At 49.4% G+C, this 17,679-nt stretch overlaps 1 protein-coding gene across 7 annotated transcripts in view; it reads right to left on the reverse strand.

The window, feature by feature from the left end:
* NSD1 (nuclear receptor binding SET domain protein 1) overlaps positions 1–17,679 on the reverse strand; it is a 1,209,044-nt gene that overhangs the window by 570,441 nt on the left and 620,924 nt on the right. For all 7 annotated transcript variants that reach the window (XM_078652779.1, XM_078652777.1, XM_078652781.1 and 4 more), the window contains one exon: positions 6,184–6,296. In XM_078652779.1, coding sequence (XP_078508905.1) covers positions 6,184–6,296 — 113 coding nt within the window. The remainder of the gene's footprint in view (positions 1–6,183; positions 6,297–17,679) is intronic.

Genomic DNA, 17,679 nt, shown 5'->3' on the forward strand with positions numbered 1-17,679 from the left:
TGTCTAGACCACTGGCTTCCCCTAGCTCATCCGCCCAGTCCTGACTTAACTGGCACTGCTGTGCCAGAGGGTCCTCAGACCCCTCCCAGTCATCCCCTTAATCTGTGTCCTGATAAACAGGCAGAAATAACGGAGCCAGGGCGTAGTTGAACAACTCACCGGTCAATGTCGGAGACAGCGCCGACCTGACGCCGGGCCCGGACCGGGGCTGAGACCGGGGCTTGCTTCGCCCGAGGACGACGCCAGAGGTTGCTCAGAGGGGGTCGGCGCCGGAGAAGGAGTCGTGAGGTCAACTGGCGTCGACCGGGATCCAGGCCTGGATCCCATGGGGTCCTGCGGCGCCGGGACCGAAGTGGCCGGCGGTGCCGTGGCCGAAGCCGCCGGTAACACAGGGCTAGGACCCCCAGTCGGACCCGTGGGAAAGAGTCCTCATGACCACGAGGAAGTTTCGAATCTGCTCCGGAGTCGCATTGTGCCCAGGGACCAGAGGGTGTGGGGCTGGATGCGGCTGTGCGGACTCCGCCGAAGCCATGTGTGAGGCGCCACCTGAACCCTCGGCTGAGTCGTGCGAGGAGAGGTCGAAGAACAATGGTGTTTCTTCGACTTCTTCCCATGCCTCGACTTACCGGAGTGCGAGGACTTGGATCCCGACAAACGGCGATGACTCCGGCTCCGCAACCGGTCCCTCGACCTCCTCCTTGACCGGGACCTCGAGCGGCAGAGAGCCGACTGCTGGATCTCGAGCAGCTTACGGGAACGCTCCCGCCTAGCCTTCGAAGTCAAGGCCCAGCAGCCGAGGCACGACTTGTCGTCGTGGTCGGCCCCTAGACAGTAGAGACACCAACGGTGGGGGTCGGTAACCGACATCAGTCGATGACAGGCGTCACACGGCTTGAAACCGGGCATCCCTACCGGCACCAGGAGTCGAAGTCGACTTGAAAAAAGATATACCAAAAAAGTCCAAAGGTAAGAATGACTACGGGTACGCTCTTCCCGGATCGAAGCTTGGTGGTGCGGAAAAAAAAAAGAACTGACGTCAGCGCGCGAGGGCTGCGTCTAAGTACTCCGACGACATCATCCCGGCGATCACGACGCCGACGACGGACGCGGGGCCGCAGACAACGCCTATCGACGCGCAGGGGTACTGCTGACAAAAACTTTCGGGATCCAGTCCGTCGTTGCCATCGCTCTGCCCAGTGAGTCCGTGGTATCCAGCCCACACCGGATGGAGTAGCGCGCTGCATCTCGACCCTCCGCAAGGGCTTGGGCGAATTCAGCCCGGGCCTCCTCCGGGCATTGTGGCAGCACGTCCGCGACCGTGTCCCACAGGGTGTGGGTGTAGCGGCCCAAGAGGCAAGCGGTATTGACAGACCGCAGTCCCAAACTCAGGGACGACAACACTTTCTTTCCGAATTGCTCGTACCTCTTGGATTCCCGATCGGGTGGAGCCGTCAGGAATGCGGTCTGGGAAGTGGAGGCCTGGCTCTCGGGGGTGGGATGGGTGGACAAAAAGCAAGGGTCGCCCGGGGCCGGGTGGAAGCATCTGGCCATGTTCCTATCCACAGACTGGCCATGTTCCTATCCACAGACTGACCTGTAGCGGACTTGGACCAAGTGCCCACAAGAACATCACACAAGGCCTCATTAAACGGCAGCAGAGGCTCAGTGGAGCATGCCTGTGGTTTAAGGACCTCAGTGAGGAGGTTAGTCCTCACGGCCGTGATGGGGAGCGTCAGGCCCATAGGCCTTGGCTGCCCGCGTCAACACTACACTGTAGGCAGCCCCCTCCTGGGTAGCCACGGTAGGAGGGGAGACAAATCCAGTGTCTGGCGAAGTGTCAATACCACTGGCCTCCCCAAGCTCATATGTCCAATTCTGTTGAGACTGGCACTCCTGTGCCAGAGGGTCCATAGACCACTCCCAATCACCCTCATCACCCATCTCCTGAAGTTCAGGGTCAACGGATGGGGCCGGTTCGTGGAAATAGAAATCTCCAAACGACGTCGAGAGCGGCACCCGGCGGCGTCGGAGCCGAAGCACCCGACCCGCCAGGCCTTCCAGCCGGGACCGTTGGGCCCGAAGGCACCACGGAACCCGGCTGAGGAGGGAGGGACCTCATGGCCATGAGGTACCACTCGACCTCCTCCGGCATTGCATCGTGCCCAGGGACCGGTAGGTGTGGGGCAGGATACGGCGCCTGCGACTCCGTCGGAGCCGCGTGCGTGGTGTCACCCGAACCCCCGGCCGCATCGTGCGAGCATCGGGGTGAGTCGGAGGAACGATGACGCCGCTCCGACCTCTCATGCCTCTTACCTAAGGAAGATCCCGACGACCAATGCCGACTCCCGGAGCTACGAGGACTCCGACCCCGCGACCGGTCCTTCGACCTCCTGTGGGACCGGGACCTGGAACGGCGCGGGCCGACTGCCGGAGCTCCAGTCGCTTGCGGGACCGCTCCCGCCTAGCCTTCGACGTCAGGGCCCGGCAGTCGGGGCAGGTGCGGTCGTCGTAGTCGTGGTCGAGGCCTAGACACTGAAGGCACCGGCGATGGGGGTCGGTAACCGACATCAGTCGGTCGCACCTGGAGCAAGGTTTGAAACCGGGCATCCCTACCGGCATCGTAGGAGTCGAGAGACTCGAGAAAGAGATGATCAAAAAGATCAAAAAGTTTAGTCAAAAAGTGACTAGGGGTAGAGCTTCTCCGGATCTTCCGCTAGCTGGCGCGGAAAAAAGAAGAACTGACGTCAGCGCGCGAGGGCGGCGTCTAAGTACTCCGACGACGTCATACCGGCGCTAACGACGCCTACGACGGACGCGGAGCCGCGGACGACGCCTGCCGGCACGCAGGGGTTTTGCTACGCATACATTTTCCAGCTCCAGTCTGACGCCTGGGGATATTCTAAGGTAAGGAATCTATCACTAACGTGTCTCTTTCAGATCGAAGACGACATTACATTAAAATGCACACGTAGAGAAGTACACGGATTTATACACATCAAACGCAAAGGATTTATCCCAAATAATCAATGACAGCTGATGTCTCATATGGGCGTTGGATCATCTGTGTAACCTGGATAAATTTCCAAGATGCGAGTTTACAATTTTTATTTTAGAGCCCTAATTAGTGTGAAGAGAGCAATTCCTACAATGCAAGAAGTAATGGACAGCATCCCGCGCCCCACAAGTGGTGTGCGATGTGCACGCGCTGTACGGGTGAAACAAGCGAAAGCGCAGCGCCTTGTGTGTAACCTGACACACGATGAATGCAGCTGGCTGGGCCACAGCTCGCTCCCGCAAGGCAAAGGCTGTGGGAGTGACTATTTCTTAAAAAGGTGGGACATGCGCCCGCGTTTAGCCATTGGCAGGCTACAAAAACAAAATGATAGAGGCAACAGATAAACCAAATGCGGGGAGGAAGGGGGGTGGGGGGTGGTGAGAAGAGTTTGAGCCATACTTAAAATTTTAGATTGATTACATGAAGCCTCCTGCGCTAGGCTCGACCTAAAAAATAGTGTGTTCCTGCACAAAGAAAATTAAAGTGGTTCACAATGCGCAACTGCACGTAAAATTGCCCATCCGGAAATACCTCAGCCTTGTCAGAAAAAGGAACTCATATAAGTCAACCAGCTTTGTGAATTACTTAAAAGTTTAAATGTGTACCCATACTAGGTTGGAGATCTGCAGGTGCATGTTTACAAATTCTTTCGGAATTGGGTCCTACTTTTTAGGTCTCTCCGGCGAGATTATCGTAAGCAGAAAAGAAAAGTCTACCAAAACGGCTTCGGATCGCATACAGTTCATGTAATCTATGCGCATGAACACCATTCGCTAGCCACATAACACACCACCATTTGTCTGTGCCTCGGCATCAGACTTCAAAGGCTGCGCTCCCCCCCCTCCCCCGTGCCACAGCAATGCAGAGTGCTTGTTTCTGGACGAAAGTGAAAGCCTACCGTGCTTGTTTACAGTAGCCTTGCTCCTCAAATGTTGTTGCTGTGTTTCCATCTCTCCAGGGACACTCAGCGTTAAAACACTCTACTTGCTAGCTGCAATGCTACATCCGCTATGCTTTGCCTCTAGACACTTTGATCCCTCGCAGACTGTGCTGATTCTGAAACTGACCAAAGCAGTCACCACGCAGTATCTTCTCTCTGTCTTATGATGTCTGCTCTGCCACTATTTACTTCGGACCTTCACCCTCACACCTCCTCACCCTCACACCCCGTCACCCTCACACCCCGTCACCCTAACACCCCGTCACCCTCACACCCCATCACCCTCACCCACCCTCACAACCCTCTCACACCCTCACACACCACATCACTCAGGAACACCACCACATCACTCAGGGACACCACCACATCACTCAGGGGCACCACCACATCACTCAGGGGCACCACCACATCACTCAGGGGCACCACCACATCACTCAGGGGCACCACCACATCACTCAGGGGCACCACCACATCACTCAGGGGCACCACCACATCTCTCAGGGGCACCACCACATCTCTCAGGGACAACACCACATCTCTCAGGGACACCACCACATCACTCAGGGACACCACCACATCACTCAGGGACACCACCACATCACTCAGGGACACCACCACATGACTCAGGGACACCACCACATCACTCAGAGACATCACCACATCACTCAGGGACACCACTCAGGGGCACCACCACATCAGTCAGGGGCACCACCACATCACTCAGGGACACCACCACATGACTCAGGGACACCACCACATCACTCAGGGACACCACCACATCACTCAGAGACATCACCACATCACTCAGGGACACCACTCAGGGGCACCACCACATCAGTCAGGGGCACCACCACATCACTCAGGGACACCACCACATCACTCAGGGGCACCACTCGGGGGCACCACCACATCACTCAGGGGCACCACTCAGGGACACCACCACATCACTCGGGGGCACCACCACATCACTCGGTGCACCACCACGTCACTCTGGGGCACCACCACGTCACTCGGGGGCACCACCACATCACTCGGGGACACCACCACATCACTCGGGGACACCACCACATCACTCGGGGACACCACCACATCACTCGGGGACACCACCACATCACTCGGGGACACCACCACATCACTGGGGGACACCACCACATCACTCGGGGACACCACCACATCACTCGGGGACACCACTCAGGGGCACCACCACATCACTCTGGGACACCACCACATCACTCAGGGGCACCACTCAGGGGCACCACCACATCACTCGGGGACACCACTCGGGGACACCACCACATCACTCTGGGACACCACCACATCACTCAGGGGCACCACCACATCACTCAGGGGCCCCACTCGGGGGCACCACTCAGGGCACCACCACATCACTCAGGGGCACCACTCAGGGGCACCACCACATCACTCAGGGACACCACCCCATCCCTCGGAGACACCACCACATCACTCGGGGACACCACCACATCACTCAGCCCAACCACATCATCACTCAGCACCACAACTTGCTTGCTACAAACAAGCATTGCCATAGCCAATAGGACTCGCATTAGGAAAGTGTAAGCTATTGGCTTTGTGAATAACAATGCTATTAATTTATATATTTTCAAAGCCAACACATATTTAAAAAAATTGTCATTTACAATACCAATAGCTCACACTTTTCTAATGCGAGACCTATTGCATTGCAAATGCTTGTTTATCTCACCACCAGAATGTTTGTGGATTTTAAGAGAAATGCGACTATTTTTTTAAATAAAAACTATTAAGTTAAATGACAGGCAGGGATTCCATCAACCAGTCCACGTTAGCTCTATGTTATCACTGCTTTTGGATTTAAATAGTAAAAATCGTCATATTTTAAGTAACTAAAGCAATAAAACAGTCAAACTATTTGTCACAATCAGCTATCATTCCTCTCAGTCACAGACTTATTTTTAAAATGATGCCCGTGTTTTCCGAACTGAACTTGGTCGCTCTGTTTCCAGTTCATATTTCATGAATATCGAGAGAGGAACTGCCACACTTGGCACAACCTCGAAATGAGGAACTGTCAATAAGACTGCCACAGTATTGCTTTAGCTGGCACAAATTTAGCTCCAGAGAAGACACAAAAAACCCACATTTTTTATAGCATTAAAATAAACTTTTGTCTTGCCAAAAATAAATGTACCTCTAGATACGAAGTCTCATCAACTGTTGTTTTGAACTTCCTTTCTCGTGGTGGTGTGGCTTTGGAAGATTTAAATCTCCTCCTCCTTCGCTGAGAGTTGAAACGGATGACCACTAAGGCAAAAATGAAGGGGTGGTAAAATTAGTCTAGAAAAGAAACTTTATAATATGCAAGAATGGGTTCTCCAGAAATTGTTTTCTCCTGAGTCACATGTAAAGCCTCACTTTGTTACTAGCGGAGCACTTCTGGAACCTCTTCCGTTTTATATTTTTCCCAGTACGAAGAAACAATTGCTATCAAGTCCCAATATATACAAAGTCTATAAAAAGAGTAGTAAGCTGGAGACAACCAACTTTCCTCTGGGAGCAATAACAGGAACTTGAGACACCTCCATTCAGAAAGGAGATCATCCAGTATTACAAAATAAACACACCCAAATCTCTCATCTCCAACTGTTATATTCCCAAGTTAGGCCCATATAGTGAAGCAGCTTATTTCTTACATTGTCCTCACAAATAACATTTTCAGCTGTGACCTTTTGCACCTATTTGCACGCACGACAATGTTGAATTAGTTTCCCTGAAAGTAAACTTGTTTTCACATCTAGCTTCGCACATTATCACAACCCTGTGAATATAATGTACAAGGACTCGCTTAATACTATGTACAAAGGTCATCACTATCTTTATCGACGGGGCGATTGGGCTATCTACATATCCATAACATCGTTAATCTATAGGCACATCGCAAGGCTGCTCTCTATTATAAAACATAAGCATCCCGGACAGATTAGCAGAGGATGCACCTCTGCTGACACAGAGGTCCTTGCATGCAGAGAAATGGCCACGCAGCGGCCTGACATCTCGTGAGGGGTTTCCGGTTCGTGACCAAGACGGGTCCTTCACTCTATCCCATCAGGTAATGGGGTTGATTCATCCCTTGGGGAGATTCTTGGCTTTACACCTACACACACTCTAGGTATACTTAGAGTAGAGTTTGCACTGTGGGAGTACACTTGATTACTGTCTTGCTTTATATGCCTGCATATATTCATTGTTTCGGCACCATGGTAGAACTATATCTACTATTTATGCTTTTGGTGCTTGTAATCACGTTTATCTGCTTCTGTCTACTAATCACTGCAGCACACATTTCATGCAAGAATAACTTTGGTTCAATAAATATTACTGAAAACATCCCACTGTTTATTCTCTGTATATTTCTCTGAGAATAAGTGAGCATGAGTGACTGAGCAAAAGGCTCTGCACAGTTTCCACGATCCCTGAAGGGTCGGAGTTGTCATGTTCAGTGGTTGCCAGAAAACCATTCTCTCCCTGGTAGGTTAGGGGCTTACGGTGGCACAGTGAGCTAGCTGGTCTCTAGACCAACATATCCAGTGGGGGTGTCCAGAATCAGTCTAGACACCAAGCCCTTCATTTATGTTGTCCAAAAAATGCCCAGATCCTACAGATTGGTAGGAACTACACAACACAACATGGACCATGCCGGGAAGAGACTTTGAGAGGAGAGTTGGAAAGGATTCACTTTCAGATTAATAGTTTTGTATATTGCTCTGATACTTATGGGTTACGGCTGTGCCTGATACAACTGAAAATAAAGCTAAAAACAAGATTCAACTACTCTAGATTCTGCTCTGCAGTATGTTTTACAATGTATGCATTAATAGTAGTAAAATAATGTCGGTCTTGAGAGCTTAAAATCGAACTATAGTGCAATCATAGCGGCGTCTCCTCTTGTGGAATAAGGCCAGGATTGTGAAAAGTTGCTTACCTTTAACTATGGTTTAGCACCCTTAGTACCCGTCATAGATTTATGTGCGTTTAAATTGCTCTGGCTGTGAATTATTTACAACACGATTATTGCAGATATGCATTTAATAAATCAATCTTCGTAGCCTTTCCAACAAATACTAAGTATATATTGATTCCTCATATTTTGAGACTGCAGCAAAATTATACAAAGAGGAGGAATATGCAAAAACAGCCAGGGGGCATGTATAGCCTAAGTAGTAAAGTATGATGAAGTAATTCTATTTATTTTTATTTATTTTAGTGTTTTATAGAGCGCGAACTTGACCTGATAGGGTATCAGAGTGCTTTACAGAGTCAGAGAGTCATACAATAGGCAGGATATCACAAGAGTACTGTAAATTAGCGGGGAGGGGGTGCTGGTACAAAAGGGATGGGAGAATACAAGGATAACATTACAATTACAATTGCTGAGGACAGACCCTTGGTTTCTTGGTGGGGTGAGGTCGCAGGATGAAGAAAGTAGTCTCTGAGGTGGTCGTGGAACGGGTTTAGCCAAGGAATTTACCCATGAGGAAGGACTTAGCCTCCTTTTTGAAGCGTGCCAGAGAGGGGATTCTTCTGATGGCGGGTAGGAAGGAGTTCCATATTCTTGGTGCAGCCCCAGCGAACGCCTGATTAAGGGTTTTTTTTTTCGAAAGGGTGCAGGGTGGAGTAGGAGGGCACTGGCCGATCGTGAATTTCTGCTTCCTCCGGATATCACAAGTTTCTGTGCAAGATACGCAGGGTAGTTTGAGTGTAGGGCCTTGTGTGTGATGCATGCCAGCTTGAGATGAATCCTAGCCTCGAGAGGAAGCCAGTTCAACGCTTTCAGTTGAGGAGTGATGTGATCAAATTTCCTTGTGCCGGTAAGTAGTCTGGCGGCTGCATTGAGGCAGGCTTTTAAGGGTGCTAGGGAGATCTTGGGTAAACCAGAGAGGGTGGAGCAGCCATATTCCAGCTTAGAAATAACTAATGATTGGACTGCCAGTTTTAGGTCGGGAGCGTCAAGAAAGGGTTTCAGTTTCCATAGGTAGCTCAGGTGGAATCTGGCAGATTTGGACATTGAGTTGATGTGGTCTCGCATGTTTAGGTTATAATCCAAGGTAATTCCCAGAGATTTCGCTGAGTCCACAATGGTCGGGGGACAGTTTAAGGCTGTGATAGCTTTAATCCATGTCTGGATCTCAGAGTTGCTTTTGGGCGGGGAGATTAGGAGGAACTCAGTTTTCTTAGCATTGAGTTTGAGTTGGTTGGAGGAGAGCCATTGGTCGGTCAGCTTCAGGGCCTCATTCAAGGTGAGGATCTTCTCAAGAGATGAGATTTTTATGTAGATCTGAACGTCGTCGGCGTACATATGGTAGGAGATATTTGCAGTGCGAAGGGATTCGGCAAGGGGTTCTAAATAGAGGTTGAAAAGGGTGGGGGACAACGTTGATCCTTGAGGAACTCCCACCGTGACCAAAGAGGAAGCGGACAGGTTGCCGTTGATTAGGAATCTCTGAGATTGGTTTTGGAGGTAGGAACTAAACCAGTCAAGGACAGTGCCATCTAATCCCATCCTAAGTTTGAGGCGTTCAAGTAGCATCTCGTGGTTGACCGTGGCAAAGGCCGAGGATAGATCTAGGAGGATTAGGAGACAGGTTTTGTCTTGGTCAAGGGCTTGTAGGGCATCATCGACGATGTGGAGCATGGTGGTTTCAGTGCTGTGTCTAGGTCGGAAACTAGATTGGCAGTCATCGAGTAGATGGAAGTTGTTGATGTGGTGACTTAGCTGTAGTTGCACACACTTCTCCAGCACTTTAGCCAAGAGAGGAATGTTGGAAATTGGTCTAAAATTGTCTGGGGAGGCTGGATCCAGCGACGGCTTTTTCAGAATGGGGAGGACTTTGCCCTCTTTCAGACAGTCCGGGATTGATCCCTGCCGGAGAGAGGCGTTAATTATTGCAGTCCAGCTGGGAATAATGGATTGGGCAGCGGTCGCAAGACAGTTTGAAGGGAGCGGGTCGTTGAAATGGTTGGTCGGGTTTAAGGTGTAAAGGATTTTGGCGACAGAGTCTTCATCATAGAGTGAGAAATCGGTCCAGAGTGCTAGATTCTTAGGTGAGGACTGTGGAAGCAGGGGAGGAGGAGGCGGAAGGTCAGGGTTCGGTTGAGGGAGTGAGGCAGCACTAAGTTAGTTGCCTAAGGTTTTGATTTTGTTTGCGAAAAACTAGGAGAATTCCTCGGATGAGATGAGAGACTTGGGGCAGAGCACCTCGCTGACCTAACTTGGGGTCTCTTCGGATGGAAAACCTTTATATTTGTACAAGTAACAAAATCTTGGCCAGGTCAGTCCAGCTTTAAGTAGGAGCTATCTGGCTCTACTTAGATTTACCAGTGTTTGGTTCTCCGACCAGTTTCGGCCCTTGCAGACCAAGCTCCGATATGGTCTGAGGCTCCTAGTCTTGTTCCGAGAATGGATGAACCAACATGTCCATATTTAAGGATCCCTAAGTTTGCAACTAGGATGATGAAATGGTGTTAAGAAAGAAATAGACATGCCTGTTTTGCCCTGGCTGCCTTTACTGTTGCTGAATGACTGGTGCCTTTGCTGATAGATGACAAAGTTAGAATAGCACCCATTTGTTTTGTATGATTAAGATCCATCCACATTAGTGGGTTGTATTCTTCCATGAGTTCTGCAAACGGAATAAACCAATCTTGTTTGAATTTTGCACTCTTCATACTAATTTTGATAGTCAATGATTCCCCAAAAAATCACTACTGAAAGGCATGTCTAGCTCTCATGTTTATATAGAAGTTTGAAAATAGGGACTACAAAATCAGCCTTGTCGTCGCAGTACCCGGCCAACTGCAGGCTACTTGAAGCTGCATTGGCTACATCCACAGCTGCATCACTTCATGTTAAAATGCCTAAATGTCGAAGTGTTCCACATTTGCCTATCACAGTGTGTTAAAAGCGCAAATACATTACTCTCCTCCACATTCACTGTCATAGCCAAGTCCTTCTCAATCCCATTGAGTCACTTCTTGTTCCTGCTGAGTTAATTAAGATGAGGTTGACATCTCAAAAGTTTTGACACCAGAGACAAAGAAGCCATCAAGGGTTCAGGGAAATCTGAGGGATCCAAGGAGTCACCGCAATAGGCAAGCAGGCCACAACCCTGCCTGAACAACTGAAGGTGTAGAAAGAGGGTGCAAGAAGTAGAGGGGTTGGTGTAGCTATCACTAATAAAGATTCCCTGTTTGAAAACGTCAATAGAGGGAGGGAAGAGGTAGTGTCCTGGAAGGGCACTGGAGGTGGATACGTCCTCCTCTAGAAATCTATATCAAACACAAGGATCCACCTGTAGATCGTTTTCTTTCAGAGGAAGTTTTTCTCACTGGTTAGAGCGGCTGTCCTACATTGGTTGGAAGCACACAGTGTTTGCTTAAATACCCCTCACACACCATAAGGGCCCTTGGTGTCAGGCTTCAATATGGGGGTCTTCCCGTCCCGCTGCAGGACTGGGCGTGCTACGAACTACGACTACGCGGGAGCACCGATCTTCAGTACTATGTTGGTGTAGGAGTTTGTGAGAGGAAGGGTCAAGGGTGAGTGAAAAAGAGAGATTAAAAAGGACCTGGCCCCTGTGGACTAAAAACTTTAATATTCCCTGGAGCAGGTCCTATTAAAAGCAGTGGGTCGGAGATATCCTGTGTTAATGTGCGGATACTCCTAATCAAGTCAACATGTTTCGAAGCTCTGGGGCTTCTTCATCAGGACTATAACGGATCTCTTCTATTCTCAAAATGTTAACGAAAATGATATCGATAAAGTGAAACTAGTGATATGTACAAGTAAGTGAGGATGCAAGTAATCATGCACTAACTACAATACCCTTTTGGTATTCTACATGTTAATCTGGAAAAAAGAAAGCACAATAAATTACAAACAGTAAAAATGTGCTTCCTTCTGCGCAAACACTGGTCACCTGTAAGAAAAGTGTACCACAAGGTGAATGATGCATCTTTAGCCATAATTGTGTACTTCACCACTAATGCAGTGTCCTGTGGATAAAAAATTACGGACAAGACATACACACACTTAACAGAAACCACACGCTCTATATTCTGGTAAAAAACAGGGTGGAGAATGAGAAGTTTAGTCTGGTATGCAAGGTAAGTATAATATTGTAAAACATACTTAGGGCCATATGTATCAAGCTAATTAGCATTCGCAAAGGCCGAAATTCGCCGAATTTCGGCCTTTGCGAATGCTAATTTGGTAAATGGTATGTATAACATTTTTGCTACAAAATAAGGAATCGCAAAATTTGCTATTCCTTATTTTGCAATTGCACATAAGGAATCGCAAATCTTGTGATTCCTTAAATGCAATGTATCAAAGAAAAAATATTTTTAAAAATGCCCATAAGCATTCGCAAATTACCACCAACTACTAGTTGGTGGTAAGTTGCGAATTCTTTAATAAAAGCTATTTTCAAAAAAACCAAAGGTGCCATATGACGCTCATACATGCCCTTAGGGCATGTATGTGCGCCATATGCCCCCACATGTCATTTTCAGGGGTGCAGCAGGGTGTTCTTGAGACACCCCTGCACCCTTGAAAATATTCCTAATTTGCGATTAGCAAATTGCTAATCGCAAATTTCCCCTTCATTCCTATGGGCCTCCTGGCCCATAGAAATGAATGGGTAATTTGCGATTAGCAATTTGCTAATCGCAAATTAGGAATGTTAAGGAAACGCTATACAAATGCGATTTTTTACATACATACCGTTTTGCAAATTCTAAATAGCGATTCCTTAATAATCACTATTTAGAATTCGCAAAACGGAACTATGATACATATGGCCCTTAGTTTTTTTAAGAGACACTGCTCCATGAGCCTCAGAAACGGGTGAGAAGGGATTTGCAACTGAATTCTGTACAGAGGAGATAAGGGAGGGGTGGGCATGAGAGGAGTCATCAGAATCTCTAAGTCAGCATTGTGGACTGCTCCTTCTGAGTGGCTATGCCGTACTTACAGTTTCGTGGACACTGCCTTGCTCAAATAAACACCTACAAGCTGCTCTGTGGTATACGGAGACCGCGGGAAGGACTCCTTAAAAAGTGCCACTAATGGACAATAATTGCTGAGTTGCCGCCCAAAAAGTGCACAAGTGTTTTTTGTCTATTTGTGGTAGTGTGGGCGAGCAGTAAGGCTTTATCAGAGGGTAATGGTACGCATTTATAGTACACACTCAGGCAAGAAATTATTTCACACACCCAAAGACTGAACTCTGACCAATTTGTTTTGTATAAAAATATTATTTATTTGTATTTTATTTCTACAACCAAGACAGGCCTGGTACAGGTAAGCTTTATAGTACTTTGCAAGAATAATGCAGTTAAATACAGTTTAAATGCAATTGGATTGGTTACAGGCTAGTCACTTATTATTAAACAGTTGGAACTACTTTTCAGTTGCTATTGAGATAACTTTGTAAGTTACTTTTCAGAATACTTTTTAAGTAACTTTTTCGACTCAGTGTGATATGCCTAGATATCACACTGAGACACTTCCTAGATAAAAGGTGAGTACATCCCTTTTTGTAAGTATACAGTTTCTTAAGGTTTCATCCAATTTTCCAACCACACACTTAGAACATTTTTTAAGGAAAAGCAGGCAATGCAATCCTATGGGAGGAAATGAAGTTATCGGTTTACAGGTAAGTGCTTATGTTTGGGAGTTGGCTTTCTGGGGTTAGAACACGGGTACCCCCATGGCCCGGGATGTACTCTCAAAGCACCCTCAGCTGCACTAGGGCAGCCGGGTGCAGAGTGCTGAGACTCAATGTTATCCAATAGGGAGCTCAAAGGGGGATCCGTGTTAGCACACAAAGTGCACCCACAGTGGCATAGGGGCAACCAGGTGCAGGGTGCTATTTTGGCGTTGGGTGCCCTGTTACGTTCAATGGGGATTCTCCAGTTTGAACAAGCACTGCAGGGTCGGGCTCAAAGATCTTCTGAAGGGGACTACTACCTGGAGAGGTACGTTGGGATGTCGTGGGATGATGGGACACCTTTGGTTGGGCCACCCAGGGCCATGGGGTGCAGAGGTGCTTTTTGCCGTCGGGTTTTCCTTAGCGGATCTGGTTGTGGCCGGGGGGTATCCTCCAGAAAGTTGCTGCAAGCGGACTTCGGGAACCTTGAGGCTGGTCAGGGATCACCATATCAAGATCAGGATCACCGGGGAGGCCTCCTCATGGTGTTGGGGAAACTAACTCGGCTGTGGGCATCGGGTGCAAACTCACTGATTTGGTCAGAGTCTGTTGGTGAGCAAATCAGGTGCACACAGGAGACAAAGTCGGGTTGAGGAAGGCAGGGCAGGTCCTCCGGGTCTGGGGGGCTGCAGTACACACTAGTATTTCACTGGAGGAGGTCGTGACAGGCAGTAGGGCTGGGGCTAAGTTAGTTGGTGTCCCCCTCCTCTTCTTTCAGCACAGCTCTACGGTCCTTCTTCTTGTATCTTCTTGTCTGAGGAGGCAAGTGTAGGAGAGTAGGGTCTGCAATCCTATGATCACCCAGATTTTTGCTTTTTGCTGCACTGGTTTACGACTTTCCCTGGCTGTGGGCCTGCTAATCAGACCCACAGCCTAGCTGTTCTCTCTATCCAAATTGTACTCAGGTACTGAATTGGCACTGGGCCCTCTCTAAGTCCCTGTACCCAGGGCTGAGGTACCCAGAAGTCTCCCAGGGGCTGAAGCATGTATTATGCCACCCCTGGGCTGACTAACTAAACTGACACAACTGGCTGCACGACAGCTGGGGCAAGGTGGTGTACTCACCCTTTGCTTTAGATATAGTATACCTATATCTAGCCCTAAAATGGACACACAGATCTCCTATCAGTCACTCCTATGGCAGGCCTTAACAATCCTGAAGGCAGAGTGCTTGGAATCGTGTGAGATGGTGCTCTGGCATGAGCTGAGCCTGTCTGCGGCTTTCGGGATCCATCCCTTAGCCGTTTCCATGATATCGCATACCATATACTCTTAAGTGCATTATAATCCTCGCGGTTATATGCCAACTCTGGTATCGCTTTATCAAAACATGTCGAGTAAGGTGTCATACGAATTGGAATACTAACCCCTCGCCAATTCTGGCGACGGGGTTAGCATTCCACCCTTCTAGAGGGACACGACATGTATGTAACCCCTAACCCCGGTTAAAGTCAAACCGAGCCTCAGCTCCACAAAATGGATGCTGCCACCGAGACACAAGTCTGCCCTCCTGCTGCTGAGAGTCCTCCCAGAGCAGGAGATAAGGACAAAGGGTTTCCTGCCAGGGGCGGTGCCAGCACCGTCCCAGACAGGGTTTTGTGTATTGTAGGTAGGCAGGGCTTTAGAGGAAGGTGACTGCACGTGGCACCCCGGCGCTCACTGTGCATAGGCTGGCTGGAACCAGTTCCAGGGTCACTCCAGACCCTGTGCTGGGGAAAAGCCCGCCAAGGAAGTGGGTGTAACCACCCCCCTCCTGGTCCCACCCCTAGGGCAGGACTTAGTCGCGTGCCAGCCCCTTTTTACATGATAAAGGTAGGAACTGGCCCCCTTCCAAATCAGATCATCTTTGAATCCTGAAACTACTTTCCACGAAAGGAACTCAAGACTTCTTCCTAAGATTTCTCCCTTGTGACTAAGGAGTAGTCACCCTGCATCCGCAGGCACCATCTTAAGAACACTGCGGTCTGCTGCAAGTCTCTCCTCCGGATCAAGACTGCCCAGCTCGACGAGAACCGGCTTCCCTGGCACCTCTACCTACATCATCAGTCACGCTGAGATTCGTGGGTGTGACGAGACCTCGAGGGACCGGCCATCTTCAAGACTGCACGACTTCTGCACAGCAAGCCCGCCGAGTAATTTCCTGGTGAGTGCTTTGGGGTCCGAGAAGCCCCGACCCTGAGCAGCTCCAGCACCGAAGAGTAGCCCCCCAGCATCTCCACGATCGGCGTGGGGCCCTTCTGCTTTTTGCTGCTCACCGCGTTGTTTGGCTACTAGCCCGCTGGCTTGTGGCCTCCTGAACGACGCCCGACGACATCACTGCTGCTAGTCTGGTTGCTCCAGACTTGCCCTTGCTCCCTTCCAGAAGAGGAGCACTCCGGACCCTCCTGGTCCACTCAAGACGCCATTTTGAGTCCACCGCGTGGGCTTGAATTAGCCAAGGCTTGTTGCCCAATCCTGGGTAACTTCGACGCCGACAGCTTCATCCATCGTGGGACAGCTCGCCTCTCCATCCTGGTCGCCGACAACGCCTCCTGGTCCGTGAGATCTGCAGAGCCAGCGTCGCCCACTCACCTAGTCGAGGTGACTTCGCCCGGTGCCATCCTGGTGCCCACTTAATCACTGGCTAGTGATTCAAGAACTTGGCCCCCTCTGCTTTCAGGTTTTCTTCTTCCTTGATCCAGGCTTGGATCCATCGAACTTTCCTTCACTGGTCGCCTTCTTCCAGGCTCCTGGTCCGGCAACGAGATTCCCGACGTCTTTTCAGACCTATGCAGCTGCAGCCCCTGGGCTAGGTAACTTCGGCACTTCGGTGTCCCAGCATAGCCTCACTATCCTAGGGTCAGGATCCACTGTCGTTTTCTTCCTACCAGGTCGGGTTCGCCCGTGAACACTAACTTTGCCTTTACTAGCTCCCATAGACTTTGTCCCGCATCCCGCGTGAGAGTGCACACTCTGCACCCGAGTCCCCTAGGTCTCCTAGAAGTAATCTAACGATTCTATAGTCAAGTCCTAGCGAGTCCAAAGCCTATTAGTACTGTACTTACCTGCTAGTAATTTCGCATTCCACTTTTAAAGTATATGGTTTTTCGTGCCCCTCGGGCATTTGTGTATAACGTGCTAACTTAAGTATTTTCGTAAGAGTTTTGTTGTGTGCCTAGCACCCTGTCCTCATAAAGAGTACAGGGTTGTTGTGATTCTAATAAATACACTGTTTATTTTCATAACACTTGTGTGGTGTCCTTTCACTGGGTGTTCAAGGGGTAATGTGATGGTAAAACAGCTGGCTTAACACGCCCTCTAGAGTCTTAGCCTTAGACTGCTCGTATCCATGCTACTAGGATAGCTGGTCTATAAGGTTGACTTACAACCAATCATCAATAAGGGTTGTTTGGACTGATATATAGTGATCACTAGAATAGTGAGCACTGCACACCAGGCCAACTTCTCACAGCAAGTTTCAGGGTTGCCCCTAAATACTATATTTAGGGTTGTTTCAGGTAGGTAAAGGTTGGGACCAATGGTTCCCTTCCTTGAGGTGGGTATACCCCCTATTATATCACCCTCCAGTGGGAGTGGGGGTATAAGCCTCACTGGTTGGATGGGGCCCCTATCTTCATGATGGCGGGGACTAAGAGTTGTGCTTCGCCTAGTCTTCCCCGTCTGAGGGGCGGGTTTAGCAAAGTGGGCACACCTCTCCTCCGAACTTGGTTTCCCCACCGAGTCTCCATCCCAAAGTGGGGGCCAGTTGCTGGGAGCAGCAAAGTGCTTGGTCGGCTTATAAAGGCGGCAAGCCATTGAAGCTTCCCCTTCGTGGACCCTGCTCATCCTGGGGGAGGAGGCTTGGCACCTAAACCCAGGATGTGATTTGTTTCAGGACCTAGAGAGCAGCAGGCTCTCGACCCAGGGATCCAGAAATA

The sequence above is a fragment of the Lissotriton helveticus genome, chromosome 7 (genome assembly GCF_964261635.1).
Source record: "Lissotriton helveticus chromosome 7, aLisHel1.1, whole genome shotgun sequence".
Lineage (NCBI taxonomy): Eukaryota > Metazoa > Chordata > Amphibia > Caudata > Salamandridae > Lissotriton > Lissotriton helveticus.